Here is a 10,766-nt window from a genome sequence, read left to right as displayed (position 1 = left end):
AGATTCATTAAATAAAAATATAAAAAACATTTCAACATAAACAAAAATACATTTTAAATAATAAAATGCATGAAAAAAAAAAAATGACAAATAAAAAAAATTAAAAAAATATTATGCAAAGAATAAAATAAACACTATTAATAAATAAACATGAATCAGTAAAAAAACAAACAAAGTTTCAATGTTTTAACGAAAAACAAATAAATTAAAATTTAGAAAATATAAAGACAATAAAAAAATATAATAATTATTAAATAAGAAATGAAGTAAATTAAAACAAAAAAATAGAAATAAAAGATAATCTAGGGCGAGTAGCATGTATATACCTGTGTGTGATCTCATGTGTCTGGTCAGGTCTTGCAAAGACCAGAATCTCTTTCCGCAGACATTACAGATCTTCTTCCTCTTGTCTACTCGTCTTCCTGACGCCTCTCCTCCCTCTAAACTCTTTGGTTCTGACGCCTCCTCGTCACTCCTCTCCTCCTTCTCCTTCTCCTCCTCCTCCGACTCCCCGCTCTCCCCTCCCTCGCTCTCCCCTCCCCTCACTCCAGCTTCCTCCACCTCCATCTCCATCGCCATCTTCTGCTCCTCCTCTTTCTCACCCTCCTCTTTTGGCGATTTGGCGGCGTTGCTCTCCGTCGCCTCCTCTTTCACCGGCGGGTTCTCCTCCACCGGCGCCGGAGTTGGCGTCTCCTCGGAGAGGTGCGCCCTCTCGTGACGAGCGAGGGTGGTGGCGTAGCGGAAGCTCTTCTTACACACTCGACACACATGTTTGTACTCCGGCTGCTGCTTCACCGCGGGGCTGCTGGAGGAGGAGGAGGAGGAGGTTGCAGAACCTTTCTCCTTCTCTTGGATCTCTGTTGCTATTAGTGGAGCAGAGGTAGAGGATGATGAGGTGGAGGAGCATGAGGAAGAGGATGCTGGTAGGGAGGGTTGTTCTTCCTGAGCGGGGCCTGACGACGTGGAGAGCTTGAAGTCGATCAGCTTTTTGCCGAAGTTTAGGTCCAGACTTTTGTTGCTGTGGCAGTCGTCATCGTCGGCGCTCTCCACCTGAAGGAGAATTCAAGGAGGTTAAATCAACACTGAATGTAGACGGATGATTTATCAACATCAGATTGGTCTCAACCATCCTGTTTGTTTTATAATCAAACTAAAAGGTACGGAGCTGGGCTGAGAAACACCCCTGTGGACACGTACCATAACACCGTGTCCTAACTGGATGCGGCCCGAGCGAGCGACAGCGACAAAATCAGCTTGATTACATTGTTTTCTATTGGAGTGTCCTAGCTGGCTGCGAGTGACGCGTCGCAACATGGACGAGGAGCGGCTGATTTTCAAAGGGGTCCCTTGACCTCTGACCTCCAGATGTGTGAATGTAAATGGGTTCTATGGGTACCCACGAGTCTCCCCTTTACAGACATGCCCCCTTTATGATAATCACATGCAGTTTGGGGTCAAGTCATAGTCATACCTTGGTGCTGTTGCTCTGTGGAGGCAGTCTTCCCTGTGCTGCTGTGGTCTCTGGCGCCCCCTGCTGGTCCGGATGCTCCGTGGTGTCTGTCTCCTCCTGCTCTGCATCGTCGGCAGCTGGACTGCAACCTGCAGCACAAACGTACATACACTCATACATGGATCAATTATGCAACAAAATGAATGTGTGTAATAATAAATAAAAGGTTCTGTAATACAAATACCATCAAATGTGTCAACTAACTAACCATGATTGTTTTTTTGGGACATGTTATGCCTTTATTAGACGGTATACAGCCGAGACAGAGATGGGAATAACACGTTGCTGCCTTTACCAATAGGCAGGGCTGACGAAGTTAGTTAACCTAACCTGCATGTCTTTGGACTGTGGGAGGAAACCGGAGAACCCAGAGAAAACCCACGCTAACACGGGGAGAACATGCAAACTCCACAGAGAAGGGCTCCTCTGCGACCCTCTTGCTGTGAGGCGACCACTACTAACCACTGCACCAACCAACAGATGTCCCAACCTCAACTTAATAACGACAACAACAACATAACATTAAATCAAGATGCTTCAATTTACCCCAAATTTAGCTTCCAGTAATCCAGTCCTTTAATGGAAACACTTGAATCTACGGCTGCGACTAACAATTATGTTCATTATCACTTAATCTGCAGGTTATGTTCTTGATTAAGTTCAGAAAATGGGGATCAAAATATGCCCTCGATTGTCTTGTTTTATCTGAACAACTCCCCAGAACATTATGAGAAATGACTTGAACAAATACAATACAAATACTTGAAGATGATGATTTTCCGATGACTAACCGTAGCTCGATCTGTGGGTGGGGCTTGACTGCACGGACCCCTCCTCTTGCTGCTCTGAAGGGGTGGGGCTCTCCGGTGTGAGGGCGGAGCCGGAGTCGGTGGAGGTGTTGAGGCTGCTGAGGTCTTGTGCTTCTGGTGTCATCTGCTCCGTTTCTGACTGACTCTCTGTAGGACACAACACAACCAATACTCAATACAGACGAGTCAGTCAGTCAGTAAATAAGACAAAGACTGGATTCTGCTCTTCAAAAATTATACTAAACTTTCAGACTTTTTCCAAGAGATAAACTTTAAAGGGACTGTATGTAAGCTTTTACACCTTTCAATGTTTTCTATAGCCAATGTGTGAACAGGTTGGAACTAGGGCTCTCAATCGATTCAAATATTTCTAAACTAACTCTTCTGCAGTGTGGAGTGAGCAGCATGCACGTGAGAGGTGGAGAGAGAGAGAGAGCGAGAAGGAGCACGGTGTGTGAGTGAAGGCAGGTAGAGGAGCAGAGGAGCAGAGACTCCGGTCCTGGAGACCAAAGCTACGGTCTCCCCCGCGTCCTCCGACCGCGGCCAACACTGTTTAACAGCTTCACTAGATACAACCAAGAGGTTTTGGTGCTTCACTGGAGTTTGTGATGGAGTCTGAGTCTGAACAGCGGAGACACACGCGAGCGACCATGAGACACCGACCAGCAATGATTTATACGTGTTAGAAGTTACAAACAGTCCCTTTAACGCTGTTTAAGTAACTGTTACGTGAGTGTGTTTCTGACCTGCGCTCTCGTGCGAGCCTTCGTCTCCTTCTCCGTCTCCGTCCTTCTTGGCGAGGGCAGCGTTGCGTCGCAGCGTTCGGTGGGTCACGCCGTGTTTCCTCAGTAGGTGGCGCTCACAATTGGATTTGGTGGAGAAAAAGGCGTCGCACTTCGGACAGGGGAAAGGTTTCTGGCCTGAAGAAAGTCAAAGGATTTAAGTGAGGAGTGGGACCTCCGGCCAACGTTTCTTTGATTTTTAAATTTTTTATGAACTTTTCCAATAAAGAAGAGACAGTAAATCAGTTAAATCTGGACACATAGAAGTAGGTGCAAAAAGTACCTTTACTTAAGTAAAAGTACCAATACAACACTCCATTACAAGTAAAAGTCCTGCATTTAAAAGTTTACTTAAAGGGACTATTTGTAACTTTCCGAAATGCTTCTTAACAGCTTCACCTGTGGCCGTGAAATCAACTAAAGTCAGCATCCTGAGGAGACACACGTCAGCTAAAAGCACAATATCACTCTATATTTCAGCTGCTTGGCAGTAATGTTAGCTGACCAGACCAAGGTCTCTCCATGAACATGATTTAGATCTGATCCTAGTGTTGGCTTTTCCTGCCTCAGTGCAGGCTGAGGCAGCGGGGCTCTGCAGCGTGTCTCCCTGTTCTCTCCGCCCGCAGCCGGAGAGAGCAGAGGAGACACCGGCACCCGGTCGGTAACGAGACGATAACGTTTCTCTCTGCGGAGCTCCGTCACTTCACAAGACACGGGAAACCTCTGTTGGTCTGGAGGAGCTGCAGCAGTTATTTCTGCACAAACGTCCACTACTGGTCATTCACTAGATATTCTCAGAGCTAAACTAACTCTTCTGCAGTGTGGAGTGAGCAGCATGCACGTGAGAGGTGGAGCGAGCTGAGCGAGAACGCGCGCTCTGTCTGAGTGAAGGCGAGCAGGCAGAGGAGGAGAGGCAGCAGCCACACGCAAACTCGCATATGCGAGCGCGCGTGTGTCCCGACCCGGTACATTTATACGCTTAAAAAGTTACAAACAGTCCCTTTAAGTAAAATTACAAAAGTATTATCAGCTAAATTCAAATGCTCTGGTCAACAGAGAAGAAGTACATTTAAGAACTCTAGATAGTTATCAGTCCTTTGTGATTAGAGGCTCTAAAGAGGTAACGTTCGTTATTCAGTTAAATGAGGCTTTGTGTCACTTTGGGCCAACATGGAACCAGCTTGGGACCTGAACAAAGCCCCCGTGTGTCGATGTTAGTGTTGTGTATTACCGGTGTGAGTCAGCATGTGTCTCTGCAGGGAGCTGGCCCAGGGGAACACTCGGGGGCAGAAGGGGCAGGTCATCTTCTGGACAGAGTTGGAGTAGGCGTTCTTCTTCCCTTTGGACTGCGGCGGCTTCACCTCCTCCTTCGCTCCTCCCTCCTTCTCCTCCTCTCCTCCTGCTCTGTCATCTGTTCACAGGGAGGGGGTTTCAGTTAAGCCTCAGTGCATCATTTAATCATCCAGTCTGACTGTGTCGTCCCTCCTCCTACCTCTCTTTCCTTCCAGGTCTGCAGCTCCGGTCTGCAGGTAGGTGCTGAACTTGTTGGCGTCAGTGGTGGCCAGCATCTTCTCCACGCTGGCAAACTCCCCGCTCGACTCCAGGTCGATACCACCGCCGCCGGCACCGCTGCCAACGACGCCTTCGACGCCTCCCCCAAATCCGCAAACGCCCTCGCCGCTGCACTCGCTGCTGCCCAGGACGCTTCCAAGGCTGCTGCCCTCGCCGCTGCCCACACCGCTGCCCACGCCGCTGCCCACGCCGCTGCCCACGCCGCTGCCCACGCCGCTGCCCACGCCGCTGCCCACGCCGCTGCCCACGCCGCTACTCAGGACGCTGCCCAGGACGCTTCCCAGGACGCTTCCCAGGCCAAATCCCAGGCCGCTGCCCAGGCCGCTTCCAAGGCTGCTGCCCACGCCGCTGCCCACGCCGCTGCCCACGCCGCTGCCCACGCCGCTGCCCACGCCGCTGCCCACGCCGCTGCCCACGCCGCTGCCCACGCCGCTCACAACGGCCTTTTCCTTCAATGCCAGGGCAGCAGCTTTTTTCCTGGACCGCTTTCTGTTGGACAAAGACGAGGAAAAAGAGCACAATACAATTTTATTTCTTTTACTTTGGCGCCATCTGGTGGTAGAATCAGTAATGGCACTCTGGTAGACAATAAAAAGTAGAAACCGACTTTCCCTCTCCTGCCGTTGAAGAGACATTTCTTTAAGTCTACATCTGATACATGTGCCTACCAAATTGTGTACATCTAGGTGAAACGTACCACGAGGGCTGCTTCGTTGACATTTTGTTACCGAGCCCCCCTTGCCCCACCCAAGCACAAAAGTGTGCACGCCAAGTTTCGTTTGTTTTGAAACAACCCTAACCCCTCAAAAACAACTTCCTGTTTCAAGGTTGAACTATGCGTCGCCACGGCAACGGCATTTCACGAAAACTCAAAAGCTTCGCCTTCCGGCATCATGAAGGTCTCACCATTCTCGTGACCAAATCTGAGGTGGATCTGGTTAACCTGCTAAGAGTAGTACGCCAAAATATAGCAACTGTAACTTCCTGTTGCCTAAAAATAACAGTCCGATCTATTAGCTTCTCTTGACAAACAGAAACCTTATTTCAGTGTCAGTTTGACAAATGCAGCAGCTGTGAAGATGGAAGTTGTTTTAGTTATTAATGAAGCTCACATACCTGGAGGATCCCTCCGACGTTTCTTTACGTTGTGTCTCCAGAACAGCCGAGGGTCCCGGGGCGTCTGCAGCAGAGTCGGGCTGAAAGGAGGCGACAACCGCCTGCGGTTTGACCTCCAGCGCGGCGGCCTCTCTCTTCAGCAGGTCTGGAGCTCCGGAGACGGAGTGGATGATCTGAGCGATGGAGGCCAGAGGAGGGAGCTCCTTGAGGGCAGTGGAGGGTGAGGAGGCGGTGGGTTTGGGGAGCAGCGGTTTGAGACGCTGCACTCGGGAAGAGTTGCTGAGGTTGGGGAGGGATGCTGGGGGAGGGGTGGAGCCGGGGGGGAGCTGGTAGCAGCCGAGCTGGGGGTGGGGGTGTAGAGGAAGCAGCGCGCTCGCCGCCTTCTCTTCCTTGGACAGAGCCAGAGCCAGAGCCAGAGCCTGCTGCTGCTCCACGATGCTGCTGCCGCTCTGCTCCGTCTTGATCTCCCTCCTCTCCCTGTCCTCCCTCCTCTGCCTCTTGCTGGGGATGGACAGATCGATGGGCTGGTCCAGGAAGGAGAAGTCGAAGCTGGGGGAGACGTTCTCCAGTTTGACCCCAGGGGACCCCGCCTGGCTGCCGGTTCCACGACCCTTGGCGGAGAAGTCCAGCGGCTGGTCCAGTTCTGCAGGATAAACCACGTTAGCCAGCTCCTCCACCTTCACTGCTTGGAGCGCCTGAATCGGAGGCTGATCGATCCCGTTCAGTGTCATTTGATTCACCGGAGCGGCTCGGGCAGAGGCGACGGTAGCGCCGGGCGCGCCGGCAGGAAAGAGCGTGGCGATATGCTCCTCGATCTCCCTCTCCTGCACCTCGGGGTGCTGCTTGAGCAGGTGATGGATGCAGTTGCGTTTGGCCAGGAAGGCAGCGCCGCAGCGCCGGCACTCAAACGGCTTCCTCTGGCAGCCGTTGTGTGTGCGCAGGTGGATCTGCAGCGCCCGGTAGGTCTTCAGGTCCTCGCCGCAGAACCGGCACGTCGTCTCAGCTCCGGTGCAGCCCGTCTCCGTGTCCTGTGTGGTGGTGGTTGTTGCAGAAGTGATTGCCGCGGCGAGGTTCGCGGTGGTGGCGGAGGTGACGTACTTGATGTTTCTCTCGATGTCCTTCCTCGAGGTCTTGAAGTGCTTCTTTCTGAGGTGGCGCTCGCAGTTGGCCTTGACGGTGAAAGGATAATGGCAGACCCGGCAGACGTAGGGCCGCTCGCCGCTGTGTGTCCGCAGGTGTCGGATCAGCGTGGCTTTGTCTGGAGCCACGTAGTCGCAGATGTTGCACTGGTGTGGAAGGATGCCGAGGTGGAAGCGCATGTGAGCCTGCAGGACGCCAGAGAAGGAAAACACCTGGTCGCAGAATCGGCACGGGAACGAGCCTTTAGCCGAGCCGGCGTTGGCGTTGTTCCCCCCTTTGGTTCCTGGCTTTCTCCCGCTAAGCCCCGCCTCCTCGTGTACTGCCGTGGACGCAGCTGGCGGCGAATCAGACAAAGGCGCGTGAGCGTCACTCATACACTCTGCGTCCAACTGACTTCCGTTGCCAGCTGAAGAGGAGGATGAAGAGGAAGAGGAAGAGGAGGGTGTTTTGAAGAGAGAGGGGGTGGGAGGTGGCAGGCTGGGGCTGATGCAGCCCAGTGAGGCCTGCTGGGAGCTCTGGAGGGGGGGAGGAGTCGTCGCCGTGAGGCTGGAGCGAGGGGTGATGGGAGGTTTGGGCTTCAATGGAGGCATCGCCTTCTGACCCTGGATTTGACCTGCAGGAGAAGAAACCAAATGTTATGCACAGAGTCATTCAGGAACTAATTGATCTGTTGATTGACCACTCAGCCGACACCCACCTTGACCTCCGGCAAATCCTGGAGCCTTGGCCAGAGGCGGCGGGGTCAGTCCCATCTGATTCGGCGCTGCACTCGCCACTTTGAGGATCTGCTGGATGTCTGCCAGCTCCATGATCCCGGCTCCACCGGCCTCTCCGGGTTTGACCCCCGATGAGGCGGCGCTGGCTGTGGCGGCGCCCCCGTCAGGCTGCAGGAGGAAGCCGGACTGGAAGGGCTGCAGGGAGAGCAGGCTCAGGGCTTCTCTCTGGGAGAGGCCGTGCAGGGCGGAGCCGGAGCCCGAGGCCTCCAGCAGCGGGATGCTGAGGGCCGCCAGACCGCCCATACCCAGACCGCCCATACCCAGACCGCCCATACCCAGACCCAGAGCCAGCCCCAGACCTCCGGACAGGAAGGCTGAGGCCGGCTCCTGGGGAAGGCTGGAGGACGGCGGCTCCACGTGGATCACCTTGATGCTGTCCAGGTGGGCCTGATGGATCTCATCATCTGTGGGACCAGACTTCACCTGAGAAATAAAGACAGCATCCGTCAGAGGACATCTCCAGAGCTGCATCCTTATGTCTTCACATTTATCCAAAACATTCTCAGTGGTTAACACGACAGCTTCACAGCAAGGGGGTCGCAGGTCCAAACCCGGCTTCTGTGTGGAGAGTTTGCATGTTCTCCCCGTGTTAGCGGGGGTTTTCTCCGGGTTCTCAGGTTTCCTCCCACAGTCCAAAGACATTGTTGTCTCTAAATGTCCCGTAGGTGTGAATGTGAGTGTGAATGGTTGTGTCAGCCTGTGATAGTCTGGAGACCTGTCCAGGGTGAACCCCGCCTTCACCCACTGTCAGCTGGGATCGGCTGCTTTTCTTTGTCTTCTATCATCCTGATCGGACCCATTGGGTTGAAAACATATTTAAATATGTCAACCTGAGGTCTCGAAAGCTGGAATGCTAATTTTCTCACATATTGTCGACCAGATGATTTATGGATTAGCCAACAAGACGTTCTCTCCAAGAGGACTTCTGTGTGTCTTTCACCTTCATCTCCTGATTCGATACATCACAATACTTGGGTGGCGATTCGATATTACAATTTATTGTTAACTTTTTTAACACTAGACAAATGAATCCAGTAAAAATGTTTGATTTTCAGCATTTATGTAGTCAGAGATGTCCTGAAGTCAAATATATCAGTCGTTGTCAGGAAGTATTTATTATCCAGCAACCCAGAAATCAAAGAATAAAGACATTTCCCTCACAGATTAGTGGGATTTTCTATTTAATTTATAATGTTTTATACTTCTGGTGAATATAATCCATCAATCTGATTTCCATAGATGTATTGTTGTAGATACAGTTCCCTTTGTTAACACCTTATTTTGAAAAGTGGACGTAATCCCACGTGTGAGCATGCAGCTTTAGCCGTGATGTCTAGCTCTGCTCTTCCTGTCAATGTGTGAAACCCAAAGTGTTTCCATCCCTTACTGGATGTGTAGTGTTTACCACGCTGGATTTAACATGGGAGGGTGCAGGTCGTATCCATGACGACCCTCCAACGTTTTATACTTCGTCGTTCTAATAATACATCCATGCTTTCTGCCCACTGTGTTTTGGTTATTGAAAGGATATGACGTCCGTTACTCAGACTACAACAATAAAAGCAGTAACTTCCTTCTACCTCCACTTCATTGATTTTTTTCCCACCTCTAGGGAATAATGGTGAACATTCTGAGTCTCTTCTTGGAGGCATTCACGGTGTTGTAGTCAGTTGTGTGAGGAATAACAAAAGAGCCTCCACCTACCCCGCTGAATACGGTGAATTAAGGGATTTGTAGGCCGCTATGATAGAATCTTACCTTGGAGACGTGCTGAAGACCCAGCGCTTCCAAGAAGCCGGCCTGCTCCGAGTACAGGACTTCTTTCTCAACATCCGGACTGCCGTTTTCTGCAGCTCCATCCTCCTCCATTTCCTGCGTGTCATTGGCGGTGGGTTTGTCGGGGTGGGAGGTGGTTTTGTGGAGCTCCAGGGCGGAGCGAAGGGGGAACGCTTTGTCGCAGCAATCGCAGACGAACCGGTGGAACTTGCTGATACAGCGACGAAGGTTTGTCTCGCACCAGACCTGAAGGGAAAGAGAGCTGGTTTAATACCGACCCTAAAAACCGACGGCACGACATGACTGATGTCTAATCGGCGGCGTGTGTCCATACCTGTGCGATGTGAGCGAACTTCTTGCAGGAGAAGTCTATGAAGGCGAGGTCGTTGAAGCCGGTGGGGATGGAGGGGTTGTTCTGGATGAAGGGGCGGCCGCTGGGGTCCTGGGGGAGAATCTTATGAACCCCCGCGTTGTGGCGCAACAAACCACGGTGAGTTCGGAAAGACAGGCAGCAGAAATCACACCTGCAAAACACACAAGCAGGGAACTTACATCGGAGGATTGACCTGCCTGAGAGTGTGGAGCAGAAAGCAGTGACTTCAATACGTGTAATGGTTTGGTTGCTTCTAAATACCTGCAGAAACTGCTCTCTAGTAACCACATGATACCTGAGTTTGGAACCAAAACAATATTTTTTATAAATACCATACTTTGAGAATAACTAAAATATTATCCTACAAAATCCATCATTTCATCTAACAAATAAATATTATCTAAACACAAGCAGATGTACAAGAACCGAAGTTCAACACCAAGATGGAGACGAACAAAAACCAAGATGGTCCCTTCCTTCCTTCCTTCCTTCCTTCCTTCCTTCCTTCCTTCCTTCCTTCCTTCCTTCCTTCCTTCCTTCCTTCCTTCCTTCCTTCCTTCCTTTACTTCTTTTCTTTTATTATTATCTTTCGTTATCTTCATTTTTATTCTCTTCTCATCTTTTCTTCCTTTATGTATTCTTTTCTTCATTCTTCTTCTTCTGTCCTCCATCTTCTGTCACGCTGTTTTCTCTGTTTTATATGACAGTTAACTGAAGATCTCCGAGTTGGTCGGTTTCCGGAGGATTGCGATCTCTACTTTCCGACATCTTAGAGACTAAACGATTGATATTGAAAATGATCGCCCTAATTAATGGTTGGTTGCATCCCTGAATGCTCGGTGGTGACGTGTCTCTACGAGTAGATGTACGTGTTTCAATGTTAAACCTTCAGAGGGAGCTTTTGGTTCTGGA

General features: G+C 50.8%; 1 protein-coding gene across 5 annotated transcripts in view; it reads right to left on the bottom strand.

Annotated features, from left to right (window-relative positions):
• The window catches only part of rreb1a (ras responsive element binding protein 1a), an 81,715-nt gene that overhangs the window by 7,215 nt on the left and 63,734 nt on the right, over positions 1-10,766 (bottom strand). For all 5 annotated transcript variants that reach the window (XM_074622271.1, XM_074622270.1, XM_074622272.1 and 2 more), the window contains 10 exons: positions 9,816-10,005; positions 9,464-9,727; positions 7,627-8,128; positions 5,790-7,542; positions 4,594-5,162; positions 4,333-4,512; positions 3,066-3,239; positions 2,302-2,466; positions 1,472-1,599; positions 327-1,050 (listed from right to left, as the gene is read on the bottom strand). In XM_074622271.1, the coding sequence (XP_074478372.1) occupies positions 327-1,050; positions 1,472-1,599; positions 2,302-2,466; positions 3,066-3,239; positions 4,333-4,512; positions 4,594-5,162; positions 5,790-7,542; positions 7,627-8,128; positions 9,464-9,727; positions 9,816-10,005 (4,649 nt within the window). The remainder of the gene's footprint in view (positions 1-326; positions 1,051-1,471; positions 1,600-2,301; positions 2,467-3,065; positions 3,240-4,332; positions 4,513-4,593; positions 5,163-5,789; positions 7,543-7,626; positions 8,129-9,463; positions 9,728-9,815; positions 10,006-10,766) is intronic.

Source organism: Sebastes fasciatus, chromosome 21 (assembly GCF_043250625.1).
Source record: "Sebastes fasciatus isolate fSebFas1 chromosome 21, fSebFas1.pri, whole genome shotgun sequence".
Lineage (NCBI taxonomy): Eukaryota > Metazoa > Chordata > Actinopteri > Perciformes > Sebastidae > Sebastes > Sebastes fasciatus.
Note: the sequence above shows the minus strand (reverse complement) of the source record. Positions and strands in the feature narration are given on the sequence as shown.